This window comes from Tachypleus tridentatus, chromosome 1 (assembly GCF_004210375.1).
Source record: "Tachypleus tridentatus isolate NWPU-2018 chromosome 1, ASM421037v1, whole genome shotgun sequence".
In the NCBI taxonomy this organism is placed as follows: Eukaryota; Metazoa; Arthropoda; class Merostomata; order Xiphosura; family Limulidae; genus Tachypleus; species Tachypleus tridentatus.
The window spans coordinates 132,633,650-132,653,785 of NC_134825.1; the positions used below are offsets into that span (position 1 = coordinate 132,633,650).

Below are 20,136 nucleotides of genomic sequence, written 5' to 3' on the forward strand. Positions count from 1 at the left end.
AACACTCCTACGAAAATTGGGGCCTAATAGACCCCAGAGCAACTTGAAATGTTATTAATATTAGGCTAATAATTTTGTATTTAAATGAAATTGCCATTAACTGACCCTATCCCTTTATATTTTAAGGAGCAATAACATTTTGACTTTTCAGACATTTGCGAAATAATATTTAAAATTTTTTTTAAACATCCACTAAGGGTATTTTGGGGCCTATTAGGCCCCAGATCAAAAAACATAAAAATGACTATTTATTTCCTGAATAATTCTAGAACAGGCCTGGGCAACCGAAAAAAGCAAATTATAGTAAAAATATATTAATTTTACAACTTCTTTTCAAAAGATGGATATTTAGGATAATAACTCTACTCCAACAATAATTTTAGACGGTCCTGATTATTGCCTAGTTTGCCCACGCCTGTTCTAGAACATTCTAGAAACTTTACAGGAGTATTTAGAATAATCTAGAAGAATCCACAAATCCTATATATATATAGGAGCTGAAATCTTCAAACCGTGTCAAAATGATATCTCTTGATGAAGCTGTACATTTACTGACAAAACCATCCGACGATGAAAGTGAACATGATAATGTCGAAGACTACTCTGAAAGTTGTGATGATGATCCTTCTGAAGCCGAAAATGATGAACAAATCGCGCCGTACCCTTCTGAAAGTGAAGAAAGTCATCAAGAAGATCTTACTACGATGCCAGTGAACGAACTTTTGTCCAAAGATAAGAATTTTCGTTATTCAACAACACCTTCAAGGATCAACAGGAGAACCGCAGCTCTCAATATATTCAATGGGAACCCAGGCATTACAAGGCAAGCTGCTCCAAGAGTCTCTACACCATTCGAAACATTCAAAATTTTCATTTCTGATAATATGATGGAACATATCATTCACTCAACAAACACCGTCATGAAAGAACCAATTTTGAAGAAGACCTCTGGAAATGGATCACAGCTAATCTTTTCCTTGGAATAAGCAAATCCAAAATGCATCGATAGACGAAATGTTTTCAACCGAATTCGGTTTGCCATTTTGCGAAAACTGATTACACAAGACAAATTCAAAAAATGTGCTCAAAATCAGATTTGACATCCACTCTCAAAGAAATAGAGAAATCAAAGATGCCGCCATCTCTGGAGTCTGGAATTTTTCATTGAAAATTGCAAAACAGTTACAACCCAAGCGAATACCTGACAGTGGATGAACAACTATGTAACTTCAAAGGAAGAGTTGGCTTCAGAACATACATTCCGACAAAGCCAGGCAAATACGGAATAAAGATTTGGTGCCTAACAGATGCAAAGCCAAGTTACCTCCTCAACGCTCAAATTTATACTGGAAAGGTTGGAAATACGACAGAAACAAATCAAGGAGAAAGAATAGTCAGAGAACTGAGTCAGCCATTTCTTGGAAAAGGAAGGACAATAACGACAGATAATTTCTTCACGGCAATGACACTTGCCAAGTACCTACGAACAAAAAGAACAGGACTTGTTAGAAGCATACGGAAATCAAGAACCTTCCTGCCTCCTGAAATAAATGCAAAATCTAGAGTTATCACCAAAGTTTTTCTACCATGACGACATCACTCTTCTTAGGCACTCAGACAAACCAAGAAAATATGTGCTACTACTGAGTTCTCAGCATCAGTCTTTTGAAGTAGAAGAGAATGGAAAGCCCGAAATCGTCAATCTTTACAATGCAACGAAGGCAGGTGTCGACGCTCGATCAACTGATGAGATATTATACAACAAAGAGGCGATCAAAGCGCTGGTCAGTCTGCATATTCTATAACATTCTAGATCTTGCTGCGTACAATGCTTTCGTTCTATACTCGACAAAACATCCAGAATTTCTTCGTCAACATAAATCAAGAGCCAGAAGAGAATTTATACGGCAATTGGTGCTTGAAATCAAAGAAATTTACTGCAAAGATAATGAGAAAACAACCTCATGTGAACCGCCTGCAAAGAGGGCAAAAAGAGGACGATGCCATTTGTGCGGCAGATCAAAAGATAGACAGTCGAAAATTGTTTGTTCAAATTGTAAAAAACATGTTTGTCAGAGCCATTCTAAAGTTGTTTGTAATGAATGTTGCTAAATCACTGTTTCTATTGGAAAAATATATGGGGCCTGATAGGCCCCAAAATCACTTTAGTGGATGTAAATTTTTTTTTTCGTAGGAGTGTTAAGGATACTGACCTTAAATGATGAAAATATAAAATACATTTCGTATACTACTCAATGATGCACTAATACTGAGAAATCTAATTACAGCTCATATTTGATAAAAACTAAATGAAATTATCGTACAAGATCTGTTCATAAGAAATCATTCCATAAGATAAAAGTGTTTCTCAACTCTTTTATTGTCAATAGTTATAGTCTACTCTTCAATTTATCCTTTCATCACATCTTTGTTAGTGTCTTACTCGTATTATGGTTAAGCAGATAAGGGGAAAAGAAAAAAGCCAAACACACACACATACACACACGAGGATGTACTTGCTATCTTAACTGCACTGAGAACGAAAGTTTACCACTCTTGCAAACTAAAGTATTTAGAATATTTCATTTCTTTTCCATACTAAAGCACTCAGATTTAATCCAAATATCTGCTGAATAATTATTCACATGCATAAAAAATGATGGAGATGATTTCTGTTTCTAAAACATACTATGAAAATTTTGTACTTATTAATTTCCTAATCTGCATGTTAAACCAAGAGATGATTTATTTAAAAAATTAAATTACATTTTAAACTAGTTTTGAAATTACAATCACATTTATTGATTGCATTTCAATTACTTATATTTTAAAAGTTAACTAAGTTTAATATACTTATCACCAAACTAAAGCACACAGAAAACATTGCTACAACTAATAAAGAAAACCTTCAATTACTACAAAAAAATTACAAAAACTAGTATAAATTTATTTATAAACTTAGTGAAAAATTATTTCACAGCTTAAACTTTGTCAAAATCAACATTAATACAGTTTAATTTATACTTGTATGAAACAATATTGTGTAGTTTATCACCCACTTCATAATTTTGTTTTACTAAGTTTATATGAGAAGCACACATGATTTTATTAAATAACTGGACAATATTGTTTTTTTTTTAACATTTCCACATTCCAACCTGATGCTAATTTTTAATTTGTTTACAAAATAATTGAATTATTCTGAACCAATTTGATTAAGAATGTAATGTTACTAAATTAGGCTACAAATTATGAACTATTTTTGTTTCATAGTAATAAAATAGAATGTGAGGAGTAACAAACATTCATTTCACAGCCACCTAAATTTGATATCCCAATAGTGGAGAAAAAAGTTGTGAATATCTGGTGCAAAGGAGCATGAGCAGTAAAACAAACATCCGAGAACTTATTTTTATTAATGGGTTCAAGGGTATACAGGCCTAATATCCACCTAGCATTAAGCTATAAGGTGTTTATGCAAGGGAGAATTTAAGGCTTTAGGGAATATGGTTTTACAATATTGACAGACTGCATGTTTATTTGATCCATCAAAATTACATTTAAAAGAAAAGTCATCACAAAACAGTAGCAAAGTCTCCTGATTTCCATACATCCTGACTTTGAATGCTTCCCAGTAGTTTAATCTATACATGAGGTCAAGGTCTGTCACTGAAACAGGAAGCACAAATCACCCATACTTTGGATCTTGTAACAAAACAATAGATCAATAATGCTCGGAAAAATGGAGTTCTGTAACTGCACATGTTCAAGCTGTTGCAAGGGAGGGGAAATCTTCTAAGTCATCCACCTTGGGGGCAGCTTGTCGAGATGACTTGGTAGCCTTGGGAAGTCCTCTACCACTGCCAATACTACCACCTCCACGCCCACCTCTAATACCACTACCCCGCATACCTCCTCGCCCACGTCCCCTTCCTCGACGAGAATCACTGAAGTTTATTTCTATGTCCACGACATGCTTTTGCCGCCCTCTGCGTGACAACTCATCCTCATCCTAATAAAAGTAATGAAGTAAAAAAAAACAACAAATTAATAGAAACTAAAATATGATTTCCCAAACGTTAATCAACACACCAAATATGAACAAGAAATATAAATCACATAAAACTGTTCTTCAGGTGAATTCAGAAATTATACATATATTCAAATGTACACACCAACAGTCTATCATCGTCCAGCCACAATAAAAAAGTTGTTTACATGCCCATGCATGAACAACCTGCAAGAACCCAACCCACATAAAATTAGAAAAAAAAACTTTTTTAAAATTAAAAATTATCTAAAAATCAAGTTTCTAAACTTGTTTCAACTTATTGTTGATCAATATCACCAAAGAAAGAAAAGTCTAAACTTAGAAAACAAATATTTACGTGATCCCACTAGCTGAACACAGGGCCCAGGAAGGTCAAATCACAGACAATTTTCCACACAATATACTGAAGTCTTTCTCCTCTCTCAACATTTGGTCTTTAGATACTGATGCTGCAGTCTGATGAGTCTTGCAAGGGGAAAAAGTAATGTAAGCAAATGAGAGGGAAGGGTTTGAGTGAGAATTCCTCTTATTCAAAACCCAGGATATCAAGAGCAGAATCTATAACAAAGCCATGTTACAAATTTGAAGACTTATTTTTCTTTTCTTAGAAATTAAAATACTTTAAATGTGGGATGCAAATAATAAGTAAACTTGGGCCACTTGTGTAAGCACCAGGAACTATGTTTCAAATAAAAACACTAATGCATATAATAATATTGTGATGACATCTCTATTTTACTGGTTTGTCCCAGACACTATGATAAAGCATCATTTGTAACATTAAAAAGATTCTTTTCAGTATACTTAAAAACTGTTAGTTTTACTGTTATACTTTGTTCAAGGTTTTATTGCTGGAGGTTTCCTAAAAAAACAACAGTATTTTGCATAATGTTATACAATGTGTGGAATTAATTATTCCTTAAAATGAACAAAACACACAACACTTTTCTTGCTGTTTAATATAACTAGTCTTCTGACATACAGCTTATAGCTGATAAAAAGTGCCTGGAGCAGAAGTCTTAAGAGGGTATGAATTATATGTTGTATTAAATGATCTACACTTTCCAGTAAATGTATATGCCATTTTTTAAAAAATATAGTGCTCTTCTGAAGACATTTTTGGACAACTTTTTCAAATTTAATTACTCTGAAAAGCCTTTATTTATAATGGTTTTTAATCAGAATTATTATTTTTTGAAGATATCCACCTTCTTGAACATAATCACCCAAGAGAAATATTTTTAAAATGAGGACTGATGTCCTGCAGGTTACAGTATTTTACATATTACCATAACTTTATATTGTATATATAAATTATGGATGCATGCAACTATATCAACACAGGGTAATTATATAGATAGTTCTGCATGTTACTCCATATCTTACAAAACTAAATGAATGCTTTGAACTGAAACAGCTGAGAAAACCATGTCTGTACCAGTCATGAAGGATAAATCAAAACTGTAGGTTAGTGAAATAATTCCAAACTAAAAAAATGCTTTGAACTGAAACAGCTGAAAAAACCATGTCTGTAACAGTCAGGGAGGATAAATCAAAAAAAGGTATTTATGCAAATGAAATGTAACAGTCACTGTGGAACCTGCAGAAAAATGTTAATAAAATCACTTTACATTCAGAACAGTTAACATTGACTTGTTATATTCATAGACATTAATAAAAATATTTAATTAAAAATGATTTTTTGTATATAGACTTGTTTACTAAAATCTTAAAATTTTGAAGGTACACAAAACCAAGTTATAGTTCAAAAATTCCAATGGTTATCTGCTGATAAAGTAGCAAGACTTAAGTTAACTGAATTGCAGTTTTCACAAAACATTCTCGACTTTCAAAATGCATTCACTTTATGACTTATCACTTTTTGTTTAATAATCTTGTAAACAAGGTATACTACAACTTCCTGTCCTTACAACTTGTATTAAAAAAAAATTCTCAAAAATAATTACCGATGAAAGACATTTTCCAGTATATTAATTTTGGCATCATTGTATGTCTTTAAACTAGCAGCTATTCACATCTACAAGTTCTTCTGTAAATAACTATTTTTCTTTATAATAATAATACAAGGACAATTCCAACATTAGGGATTGTATTCTTTGAAAAGTTTACTTTTCTCCAGCAACATATTTTAGATCAGTTGTTGGTATTTTAAATGTGCTGGATGTTCTACCACTGTTAACGACAAAAACAATTTTATTCGGACTGTTCTAGAAAATACAGCAACATCTATGAAACAAGTCAAACTTATTTTTTCCTACAAAATTAACTTAATTTTGTAGATGTTGGGCAATAATGTAAGATTGAATATTCATTTTTGTACACTATTAAAAATTAAAAGCATACTGCAAGATATTTCACAAATGTAAAATAGATATGTGAACACAAATGCAATATGCACTAATGTGCTATCAAATTTTACTACCCAATAAAAAGAAAGCTGATCAACTTTACCAAATTTGAAACTGCAAAACTTCAGCTTTGATTTTAGTATGTGTATCTACAAAAAAGAATTTAGCATTTTACACACACACACACAATTTTTTTCCCTGCATGTTGCTTGCATTTTTTATTATAAAGTTATTTACTTAACACTCATATGTTAACCATTTTCACAACTATTAATCCAAGTTTTTGGTGTTATTGCAATATTTGTGCCACTGGTACAGTAACTTCCATTAAAAGCAATAAATCACAGTGGGAACCCATTACCTGTTTCCTCTAGATCTAACATAATAGTAAATAATTAGTGTAATTTTAGAAGTTTTAATTCACTGAAGTTTGTTAGTCTAAGCTGCAGAATTTGTATTTTATATTAGTTACTTTTGTTAAACAAATGATAACAAAGTATCCACAGAAAAAACGATACCTATTATTTATTGTGTATTTGAGCTGTTTACATTCAAGTAAAAAACACCTGATTTTTTGCCTCAAGTCTTACTGAAGATCACAAGTATGGATATAAAAGAAATTAAGTTTCAAATAAGCATGTTAGAACACAAAAAAATGCATCAGCCACTATAACAGATGCCTCCAAACTACTACAATTTACCCACTTTTCTGCATAAGTTTTAAATATGTTTAAAAAATTCCATTAGTTCTTCAGAGCAAGAAAACCTTGATCACGACCATATGTTTCTGTCAAGAGAATATTCTCCATGCCAAATTAAAATACATGGCTGTAGTAAGCAAGCTTGTTGCAGAGGAAAATTTTCTCAGTCTATTAAATATAAATATATCCATCAGCTAACTAAAGAGGAAAAGAGCTTCAATATTGGGTTTAAGAAATTTATTGATATCTCAGCAAATCAAAAAGTTAGATTTAAATTTTATATTTTTGTTTATAATTGTTTGTAGTTTGCATTTCCAAGTGGTTGGAATATGCAGCTGTTTTCTAAGGTTAGAAAAATTCTAAAGATAAGAAATTGGAGCTCAGAGACATCATAAAAAAATTAAGTTTGAAAATTTGTTTTAGACATTCCTTTATGATTGTCCATTTGCTGTCCATTAACTATTCATAATGATACACATTATACAACTTTAAACAGAACATTTTAAAATTCAATCAAAAACTAAAACATGACTTTCTAGGTAACAGTACTCGTGGCTTAACTACAATCCACTTATTTTAATACAGCAATGTTTCAACCACCACTTTAGTCTTAAAAAGTTCAGGTAAGAAATAAAATACTAAAATCATACCCGACTCAAACCTTTCATGTATTTATTTTGTAGTTAACAGTTTTGCTAATGTAAATAATTATAAACTAAAAACTGATATTTAGTTAAAAACATAATGATGCTTATATTATTACAGCTGGAAAAAAAAAAGTGAGTAAAATACATTCCCAAACAATGAATTACAGCAGCAGCTTACTTCAGACTCTTCTTCATCTTCAATTTCATCTTCTTCTTCCTCTTTTTTTTTCAGGATGTACAGTTTTTTTCCAGTCTGTGTCTGATTCTCTCCTTCACCTGGCTTACGAAGATTAAACTTAGGGACAGAGCGCATCTCTTCTTGTTGCTGTTTCCATTCATCCAAAGTCATTTCCTTAGGTTCATCATCTGCAGAAATCTTGCCTTCATCTCCAACTGCCTCCCCTTCACCCTCTCTAAATGAAAAAAGGTAATGATTAACTCAAATTAGCTGACTATGATTAGTTTCTGACAAAAGTAAGCTACCTACATACAAGATTTATCCAGTATGAATGTGGTTACTTTAACCCTTTTGCAATGGTCTCCATATTATATATGCAAGTTTACACATTTGCACCTTCATAAAGTTTAGTAGGCTCTTAGTAAACATTACATGTTTTTGTACACACGCACACAAAATTCTTTAATGAAATAATTTTATTGAAGATTTATTTGACAAAATTGAGTATGTCCAAGTTCAAAGTGATTTCATGTCATGATTAAAACAAGTGTTCTTTGTCCCAAAAATCTTAAATATTTGTTTAACCCTTTCGGCACTGAATATAGATGTTTGATACTTGAACTAATTATGGTATCAGTACTAAAAGCAAGATATCTCGGAAATAACTCAACAAAAGTCCCCGAAATATTCAGAGACTGCACCCAATACTATACATGTTAAATTCAATACATAAGAATAACAGGAATAAAGGAAGGTCGCCTGCCGTGCTGAGCCTTCAAGTTGACTGCGGTCACCAACCGCGCCGAAAGGGTTAATCTCAAAAACCTCCTAAACACATTTCAAAGTTTTGTATTCAGTAAGACTTTATATTTTATTTCCTATGCACAAACTATTTTGGGTCTGTCAACTGACAGCCCCCATGAAAAAAAAAAGAAAATATAATTGTTCCCTTTTTCATGCTAGAATGACTACATATAATGTGAAAATACAAACATTTAGTCTAAATAGCTCAAATCTCATAACATTATATATTTATACATATAATTTTCTTATCAAATTGACCTTCTAGTCATGCCTAGCTAACATTACCCAAGTTGCACATGCTACCATATCCAATTGTATAAACTGACCTTTGGTATTTACAAAATTACCCCATCTTAGCTGTTTTAGTGGACTAGTATTTTGTAATATACAGTTATATTTCAATTGTTATACATTACATGTATATAGATTACTATTTAGAAATTATGAAACTTTTCTTAAAATAGAGAACAATAAATAAAGTAGTAAAGCAAACAACTATCTCTTATAGCTACGACCACTAAACTCGGATGTTGCTGGACACAGGTTGCTGAGCCTTTTAAAATTTCACATTTGGAGGATATCAAACAAATTATTTATGTTACACACACACACACACACACACACACAGTGGAATAACCATATCATAAATAACTATATAATATATAGTTTATAAATATAATTTATTAATCTCACTAAATAAGCTATATTTTGGTCTAAAAAAGTACAAACTTCAAGTAGACAAAAGAAAATCTATCTTCTTGAAATCTCAATTAAAAAGAACATGGTAACCTTTTCAGACTAAAATAGCTGAGAAAACCACTAGGGGACAGTAAGCTGCTGATTAATTATCAACATCCCATATTGAAGTGTATATAATGGACCATTTCCAAAAATGGAAAGAGGTGAACAGAGCTGCTGTGTTCAATTCAATACACAAGCCATATAAAAAAATAAAAAAGGTACAAGGTTCTTATTTTCTATTATAGCTTGTTAATTTGTAATTTGAGTTCCTAATTTGTACAAAATTTACTTAGTATTTTAACCTCACAAACATCTAATTTTAAACAGTGCTGCATTCAACATACCACACTACTCACTAAAATCTATATTGACATTTTTTAAAGATTTACTTTTAAATTATGACATTAACTAATATAATATTAAACTTTGAACTACAATCTACAATTTGATTCTAAACTTATTGACAAATCCATAATAGTTCAATAAAATTTAAATGCAAGTCAAAGATGACGACATGGACTTTGATCTGTGACCCATCACAAAAGAGTTAATATACTGTTATAACCAAAAACTTACAAAAATTCAAGAAATAAAAGCTTCTAATGAACAGAATGCTTTGATTTAATAGCTTGGTACTGGATACCCTTGCAGATGTTTATTTAAATTAAGGTTATAAGAATCACTTACAATAAACCAAAAAACATAACATTATGTTCTGCCAACCTCTCTCCCAATTACTATGAATTCATTGTACCATTTATTGTGACAGTGAAAAATCTTTACTTCAGAAATTAAATGACCTTACTAATAAATTTATCACTTTATCTGTACTTTTATCAAACTCTAATAAGCTGAAAATGGTTAGAATTTGTAGTCCCTTATACTGATAAAGTGTGCAAACAGTCAAAACAGAATGGCTTTTGTGACAAAGAAATACTACTGATCACAACTATTTTAAAACTGCTATACAAAAGCAAGTTATTGTTTTACTTTTCCCAAATGTTGTCCTTATATAGTTTATGTAGTTTTAGACAACTGTAGTATTATAAAAGCAATGTCACTGAAAATTCATCCTGGTTTTATGAACCAGAAGTTTTAAAATTACTTTGTGTCAGTTTCCTATGATGCATTAGTAAGCCATGTTCAACAATAGGCCTCTAAATGTCAAATTCCTATTATACTGATTATTTAAATGACTTGCATATTTAATTTCAATTAACAGTGCTCTATATGGAGCTTAGAAAACCATAATATACAAATAGTAACTGTTCAGCATTGAACAAACTGAATTCATGTGTGTTAATGAATTAGGTTTGTGTATTTAACCTTTTCAATGAAACTATGAACTGATGTCATTTCAGTAATAAACTGCCCTACAGTTAAAAAAAAGCACAAAACATGAAATAATTTTAAATTGTTTTAAAGTTTTCTTGTAACTGTACACATATAATTTTATACTTCTACACTTTTTAACTCTACATTCTTTACATGAATTCTTGTTCTGGAGAAATATCTGTACCTTTTAAATGAATGCAACACAAATCCAATTTCAGTATAACATTTTTACAAATGCAAAATTGATGTGAAATATGTATCTTATTCTCTGCCAGTAATATCATGCGACAAAAGAACCAATGAGTAGTCCTTAGTTTATTTCCATATGACACGTAGCTTACATTTGCACTTAACTATTTACATGCATAAACATGCACGAAAAAGTCAGGAAAAAGCACTACAGCTTTTTTTTTTTTCAATCAAATATAAAACTAAAAATTCCTGACAAAGAGGCTTATTATATATTTCAATTCACTGTACTCTGTTGTAGACTGCAATTTTGCTTATGCCTTTCCAAGTCTTAATAGCATAGCTCAAAAGTCAAAGGAATAAACTCCTTGCATTTCTGACAAATCACTTCTCCTGGAGTAACAGATGTCCACTGCTAGACATTCACCACTTTCATTTCTTACAGCTTGCTGCAATTTGGCACACTTAGTTTCCCAGAGCTGACTTTATCCCTTTGATTTACAATGCTAGGCTTCAGAGGAGAATACCCAGCAGATGTCATGCTCTTATTGAAGCTGTCCAGTTTCAAAGATAACATGGCTGCTACTTCATCTCTGCTAACTGTTGAAGTTGGTTTATATTCTTCCCAACCAGTCATGTCTGCATCATCATCATTTTCTGTACTAGTAAAGACAGTCATCCTGAACATAAGGGCACCACTTCTGCCCTGGTTTTACATCTTTACCTGCCTGTGCTGCAAGTTCCTTGGTCTTTTCATTGTTTATGTTCTTTAGTGAACCACTATATATGGTATTGGGATGCAGATTAAAGAGATCACAACAGTGTCTTTGTAGAAAGTTGTACTTCACCAAAAATATTTTTTGGTAGTGCAAACAAACTGTGGCATCTGTAATGCTGACACACCCACTTTTCCATTTTAGAAATTATTTTCTTCTGATTCCAATTCTGCTAAACTCCAAAGAGTAACTTTTCCATCAGTGTAGATTGTCTTGTGACAGTTATCCTCCTATTGTAGAACTTTCCCAACAGAGCAGGGTTCCATGATCTGACCTTTGCATCAGAACACCGAATAATATGATGGACAGATTTTCTTATATTCTGCATGGTATTTTGCAATTCATGGAAATCTGTCAAAACCTGCTGTAGACTAGGACTTGCTCACACTTTCTGAACATGAGGCAGTGGAGACAATGGTTGTCCATCTTGTCCAGACATGTTCAAAATGATAACATCACAGTGAACTAGAATATGATCAACCATCTTAAGATGATCAGTAAACTGGTTAAAAGTCACCTAGCAGATGAAGCAAAATTCATCATAATAAACAAATAGACATTTCCAAAATTATAAAAAAAAACTTTCTAAAAAGTTATTCTTCCAACCCAATCAAGATATTATATAGGATTATGTGCTACAGCCAGCAAAGGATACCAGAAAGCCATTAGTAAATGATGAAGTCTTAAGCACATCTAATTTTTGTAAATATTAGAGAAGAGTAAATGTTCTTACTAATGAAAAAATTTGGAGGAAATGGGATTTGTCCCTCTTGAGATACTGTAGGTGATTAATCCCTCAGAAACAGAATTTTTTATTCAATATTTCATTCAAGTCAGAGTATAGCTTTGAATATTACAAGCAGAAAGGTACAACTTGTAAGTTTGATACAACTATGGTAATACTACATAGAATCAAACTTTTGTTTGAAAATATCCAAAAGCAACCAAGATACTGAATTTTAAACGAGTAATTTTCATACTCGGGTATGAAAAATGAATACCAACCATTGAATCAACTTGCAAAATGGTTTTATTGGCATGAATACAGTTTACTGTAAGGGAAGTATTATTTATAATCAGAAAAAACTTCAACAATACATTCAGATTCCTGCATTCTGAATGGTTAATGCCACAATTAAACATGCAATTTCAGAAGAAAAAAATCACCTCTATATCATTTTTAAAACACTCACTACAAGCTATTGTCTGCAGGGATACAGGTATGGAGCAAATATCTGACCCTACTCTTGGGATACATTACAAAAAAAACAGCATTCACAGATTTGATGATAACAGTCATTGTTTTACAAAGGCTTGAAATGCACAGATTTGCAATAAAAAACAAGGTAAGATTTTTGCTTGTAAGTGACAATATTTTAAAAAAATCACATTTAAACTATTTGGAGTACAGCTTTAGGATTTTGCATGGCTAAATAAATCAAAATGAAATTTTTGCTTAATATTTTTTCATGGAAATGTACGACATGAACTGGGAAGCCTTAGGTGAGTTGCCATGGAATGACCCTGTTCTAATAAATACTGCAAAACTGTCCTATACTTGTATTTTCTTTCATCACTTGTATGTTGGCAGTCAAACCATGTAACATAGCACAAAAATGTAAAATGACCCTGTATTATTTTCCAACTAATGCATTCATTTTGTCAGATTTTCAATTCAAAAGAGATTTATGCATGTCTTAAAAACAACAAAATAGTTGCATTTTGTCTCATCTCAGATCATAATACAGTATTTTAACACAATTTGGTTATGACAATCAAACAATGCCATTAAATACAACAGACTAAAAAAAATGTCATTAACAAGTCACTGCCACACAATGAACTTCAGCATCACTATTTTCTTCTTGAAAAAGTTAAATAAAAATGAACTTACTTTAGCTCAGTTGTCTCTTGAGCAATGTCAGCACTTCGATCCATTTCTGGAACCTCATCCTTTGACATGTTAAACTGCATACTGCTTAAAATACACAGTTCCAACATTGTTATTTCTTTGCCATGGATCTAAATATACACACTGTAAAATACTTTCAAGTAAATGTTTTCGTTATCATTACTTGGATGTTCTGCAATCAACTTTCTTAACATCACTTTTACCACTATATCACAAGACTTTCACTGTAAAACGATAATGTACTATTAACATATTTGAAGACTATGCACAAAGAGGAAAGATGCTACCATGCTTTAAATGAATCAATATAATTAAAAGTGATATGCATGAAAAGCCTTTTAACCTTCATTAAAAAAAATGTTAAAATAAAATTAGGAGTGGAAAAATGTAAACAATCTCACTATATCCATAAGGTTAAAGTGAAGTGTATACAGTGCTATGCATTACAGGGAAAAGATGTTTGAGGAATATAATCATTGTCCCATCTGTGTTAAAGTTTTGAGTACGAACCTCATTTGTTTGTCATGTCACCCTGTTGAGTTTTAATTCTAAATCCCCAATAGCCAGGTTCGGAAAATATCGTTAGATCTAGGTTATCTTACTATTCCACATCTAGATGAGTGCATTAATTTTGAGCTGGTTAAGAAAAACTAGGGAGTTTAAAAAACAAGGTTCCTGGACCAGATATCTCCCTCAAGGGTTTTTTAAGGAACAAAGATTGAATATGCAAGACCCTTGCAACCATTTTTTGCTAGTCCATGAACAGTGGACAGGTGCCACAGGATTTAAAGTAACTCCTCTTTTCAATTGAAGCAATAACAATTGTCCCAATAATTATAGACCTATTAATCTTGCATCACTTGTGAGAAAATAAGAAAAAAATGTGGGCTGCTTTGCAAAGTCATTTAACAAAGTTCAGAATTTAATTAGATAGAATAATTTCACTAAGGGAAAATCTTGCCTTACAAATCTTTTGACTTTTTTGGAAACATTACTGCTTATGTAGATCAAAGTAAAAGTGTAGATTGATGTAACTGGATTTTTAGAAAGCATTTGACAAGGCATCACATAAAAGCCTTGTAAAAAGTTACCTTTTTAAGTATGGGGACAAGTTAACAAATTTGATAGAAGAGTGGCTACAAAGAAAAAAGCAGTGGGTTCTTACAAAAACATGTTGTCCATTTACAAAAGAATCTAGATCATTTAGTGAGTTGGAAAAAATTGGTTATAATCCAAATTATAATTTGGATGAGAATAACCTTAACAGTGTCATGAAAGAAAGCAATCTTAATGCAATAGTTGATTAGTCTCTTAAGCCATTCAAACAGTGTGCTGTTGCTAGTGGTAGGAAAATAAGATTTTAGCATGTATTTACAGAAATATTGAATACAAGTCTGAAGAAATTATAATTTCATTGTAGAAGTCACAGGATACACCAAATTTGGAATACTGTGTTCATTCTTAAGCTCTTTACCTTAGGAAAGACAACGAGTTGTTGGAAAGGATTCAGAGAAAGGTTACCAAAATGGTGCTAGGGATGTAGGGGTTATCATATGAGGAGAATCTGTAGTCTTTGAAATTGGTTTCTTTCAAAAAAAAAAATTAACAGGGGGATCCAACTGCAGTGTTTAAGACTGTAAATGGAATCCACAGTGTTGATGCATTATCATTTTTATACTTAACAGTGATAATAGTACAACTAGGGGAACATATATAAATTTTGACAATTTTGGAATGATCTACAGCTGAGGCAAGTTTTATTTCTGTAGCATGGTGGTTGGCCTTTGGAATGGGTTGCCTCTGAAAGTTGTTGGGGAAGTATAATTGAGATTTAGTTGGTTGGTTGGTTGATTTAGTGTTTTATAACAAAAAGCAGCTAGGCTATCTGTGCCAAACATCCACGAAAAAGTTAAAATAAATTTAGTAAAATTTATAAGAAATTTAAGGTAAAACAAAGTTTAAAATATAAATAGCATAAAACCAATGTTTACATCTAGTCTACAACACTAAGAGAAAAAGTACAGTAACAGAAGTAGTAGAGGACTTTCTGTAGCATAATTGTAATTATCATAACTTGCCAGGAAGTCTGACATAAGTACAAAAACAATGTCAGTCACCTGAAGTTGGCCTTTCCAGTCCCGGTTTAGAGTTATTTGATGTTACGGCCGTTCAAATCAAACTAGACGGACTCTGATACTTAAAAGGGAACCATATTAAAAAGGTCTAATGTATAAATTAAAAAGATTAATGGCTTTTAAAAAACTAAAAACATTTCCAAGATGGACAGTGTCACCATCACCAATAACACTGTCTAATGTTATGGACAGACCTTTGGACAGGACATGTTTAAAATGGTGCTGTCATTACGACTCCCAACAACGGCAAGAAAGTAAAATGTGGTTTATTGTGACCCGAGTGTTACACAGACTACACATTGGTGCATCAGTTCTAGATAAAAAAAAAACCACGAGTTAAAAAACTGACCAATGTGTAGTCTAGTTAGAACAACTTCCTCTTTCCACTCCTTACAGAAGCAAGACAACAAAAGTCCAATATACGGTGTTATTTGGAAAAGCTTGTTTTTGCATTACTCACTCCAAGACAACTGCCAGCTGGCATGGAGCAGAGCCTTGAATATAGGACCATAGTCCATGCATGGAACAGGCACAGCGGTGATAGTGCCAGAGCAGACAAATTTAGCTTTGGTGTTGGCAAGCTCGTTCCTGCGAATACCAACATGGCCAGGTATCCAGAAAAACTGGATAGAAGTAGATAAAGATAATTTGGTCAGTCAGTTTTGAATATCAGTGAGAACAGGGTGTGAACTAACATGAAGCAATTCCAGGGCCAGTAAAGAACTAAGCAAATCAGTATAAATAGTGCAGTTTGAGTACTGCTTAGCTTCTATGTGATCCAGAGCAAGAGAAATGGCATAGAGTTCAGCAGTGAACACAGAAGCTGTAGAGGGGATTCTGCATGCAACCACTAAATCACAACAAACTGTGGCAGAGCCCACACAATCACATGATTTCGAACCATCTGTATAAACTGGAATGGAAGGATTGTTCAAAAAATATTCAGGAAATAGCACAGTATTTCCAATCAAGAGTGTCTGCTTTTCTTAGATGACTTAAAGATAGGTCACAGTTGGGGAATGTAAGAAGCCATGGTGGGATGGGCTAACCAGTGGATACAGCAACATTATCCAAGGACAGACCCAACCAATTCATCCAACTGCACCTGGATCAATAGCAGATCGTCTGTTCTGAAAAAGTATGGCCCACTAAGGAAGGAAAACACAACCCCAGGTGGAATGCTTTGGCAAGGAACAAAGTTTCAAGGCATATACTAAAGACAGTTGCAAACAGCAGAAGGTTCATGACACTATGTAAAAGCTCTGAACTGGGGAAGCGTGGAAAGCCCCAGTACAGAGCTGAAGTCCTTCATGATGAATGGGGTCCAGAATCTCTAAAGGCCAAGGGTCCAGCAGACCCACAGACCAGTGATCCATAGTAGAGTTTTGATCAAATAAGAGCATGATATATCTTTAGCATAGAACATCAATCTGCTCCCCAAGTGGTGGAACAGAGGACATGGAGGATGTTCAGTGCTCTTGAACACTTGACCCATAGCTGCTTGATATGTGGTATAAAGGTTAGCTTAGAGTCAAAGATAAGCCCCAAGAACTTTGTCTCAGGGACCAGAGGCAACACAACTTCACTGATATGGAGTTAAGGATCTGGGTGAATATCCCATTGGTGGCAAAAGTGCATGCAAACCGTTTTAGAGAGAGAGAAGTTAAAGCTGTTTGCCATGGTCTACTTTAGTAAACAATTGGCAGCAGTCTGTAGCTGCCACTCAATATACCTCATGTTTGACAACTGACAAGATATGAAAGTCGTCGACATAGAGCCTGTTTGCAACGGTGAGAGGGAGTTGTTCAGTGATGGCATTAATTTTTATACTGAACAGTTTGACACTCAAAACACAGCCCAGAGGGACTCCAAATTCCTACAGAAAAGAATGGGAAAGTGTCGAACTCACATGAAATTGGAATCTCCTGTTCATTAAAATATTTAATAAAAATGGGCAAATAGCCACGTAAATGTGTATAGCCATACCTCCATGTTGTATCATAAGCCTTCTCAATGTCAAAGAATATTGATACAAGATGCTATTGTTTGAGAAAGGCTTCTCTGATTGATGTTTCAAATCGAATCAGGTGGTCCACGGTGGAGTGATGTCGTTGGAACCCACACTGGATGGGCGAGAAGAGGTTGTTTGATTCGAGGATCCAAACAAGACTAGCATTAACCATCCTCTCTACGGTCTTACAGAGACAGCTCGTCAAAGCAACTGGATGGTAGTTTGAAGGAATCTTGGGATCCTTCCCAGGCTTAGAGAAAGGTAGGATAATAGCCTGGTGCCAGGCATTAGGAAAAACATTCTCCTGCTAGATCCAGTTAAAACAATTAGAAGCACAGCAAGAGAAGCAGGAGATAGATGGTGCAGCATTTCATAGTGTACATCATCAGATCTAACTGATGTACTGCAAGACTGACAAAGGGCCAGTTTGAGTTCCACCAGTGTAAAAGGACGATTATAGTCATAAAGACAATCAGCGCAAAGGGAAAGAGGTGATTGCTCTGCCAGAGTCTTAATGGCTAAAAAGGTAGAGGAAGAAGCAGAAGTGCCAGACACCTGGCAAAAGCTTTCACCTAGAGTATCAGGTAATGCTCTGGGTATCAGCTACTTCCTGGCCATCAAAGAGCAAGACCTTTCAAATCTTGTGACATACAACTTTGGAACTGGTGGTAGAAGATATATTGGTTGTGAACTTAATCCAAAGATTCTTTCTGGCTTTGACGTCTGACCCACCAAGCACGTGCACAGGCCCACTGTAAAGCGATGCAGTTCGAGATAGTGTGGGATATCTACAGAAAGTATCCCAGGCCCGTTTTTGAGCCTTCCATGCCATATGGCAGGCAGGATTCCACCATGGATGAGGATATAGTGAAGAACGTGTAGAGGTTTTAAGAATACACTGAGCAGCTGCTTATATAATATAGTCAGTTACTGCTACCACACAGATGTCTGTTTATAACTTACAGATGATGGCAGAATCAAGTTCTGCAAGAGCAGTAAAAGAGGGCCAGTTTGCATGAGCCAGTTTCCACCGGGGCATATGGGTCGGGTGGCAGTGACCACAGCCAGTCTCTCAAAACTATAGGAAAATAATCACTGCCTCATGGATTATTGTCAACCCTCCATAAAAAAATGGGAGAATAACAAAGGGGAGCAAACTGAAAGATCAGTAGCAGTAAAGGACTAACTAGGTGCATGAAAATAAGTAGAAGAACTAGTACTGAAAAGAGAGGGGTTGTGATCAGAGAGGATGATGTCTATTAAAGTCCTCCAGGATTAAAAAGGGAAACAACTGTTCAATGAGAGCATCAAGGTGCAATTAATCATAGGTCTCTCCAGGCAACAGGTAGAGAAAACAAACAGTGATGGTATGACCCAAGGAAACATGGATGGCTACATCCTTCAAGGGTGTGTAGAGTGGCAAAAACAGGATGGGCACATGCTGATCAACCAGTAATGCCACCCCTCCATGTACTTATCTGTCACACAGCCTGTCATTTCTGTACAAAGAAACCTGCCAAAAGATGACTATATCGGCAAGTTTCAGAAATGTTTCCTGTAAGGAATGGTAGAAAGCAATCGGTGTTTTGATGTCATCCAGATTAGAATGTAAACCTCGACAGTTCCATTGTATCAAGGTGGCCATTTTTATTTATGTATAGGCAAACTGGGTGGAGAACCTTTCTGTTTATGATCATGTCTTTTTTCCTTACTGTTCTTATTCAAGGAAGGTCTACTGACCTCCATGGATCCTCCCCTGGGTTAACTGGGCAGGTCTTTGCTGTTGGAAGGGGATTCCACTGACCGAGGACCTGAACGAATGATCATTTTGCATCTTGGAGTGGGAGAAGATGTATCCGATGAAATGCCTGTACCCAGAACCAAAGGAAGCAGATCTTGGGGTTTGGTGGAATGTATGTAAGGGACAGAGATAGGTGTTGAAGTTGATGCATCAACTTTAACCATGGAAATCAAAATGCTTTTCATTTCTTTTAAGAATGATTCTTTTGGAGGCACAGAGAGATCTGTCTGCACTCCCACTGTAGAAGTGGAACAAAGTGCAGCAACATACATCTTAAAGTGGTGGACACCAACTTTCAAGCCCTAGGATAACCAACGTTATGAATCATTTTGAAATACTGTACCTATTTTTCTTACAACCCTTTAGGGCAAAAACTAAAGTAGGATGGGTGAGAGCCATTGCAACTGATGCAATGAGGGTCTTTCACACTCACAGACATCATGGTCCTTGCCCCCACAATGAGCACACATCATGGAACCACAACAC

At 34.0% G+C, this 20,136-nt stretch overlaps 1 protein-coding gene across 4 annotated transcripts in view; it reads right to left on the minus strand.

Moving 5' to 3' along the window:
• Positions 1 to 3,397: 3,397 nt before the first annotated feature.
• The window catches only part of LOC143224648 (uncharacterized), a 42,713-nt gene continuing 25,974 nt past the window's right edge, over positions 3,398 to 20,136 (minus strand). For 2 of the 4 annotated variants that reach the window (XM_076452791.1, XM_076452808.1), the window contains 3 exons: positions 13,686 to 13,766; positions 7,947 to 8,181; positions 3,398 to 4,012 (listed from right to left, as the gene is read on the minus strand). In XM_076452791.1, the coding sequence (XP_076308906.1) occupies positions 3,767 to 4,012; positions 7,947 to 8,181; positions 13,686 to 13,766 (562 nt within the window). In that variant the 3' untranslated portion in view covers positions 3,398 to 3,766. Of the gene's footprint in view, positions 4,013 to 7,946; positions 8,182 to 13,685; positions 13,770 to 20,136 lie in introns of all 4 variants that reach the window. The other 2 variants (XM_076452782.1, XM_076452800.1) reach the window with 1 other exon arrangement.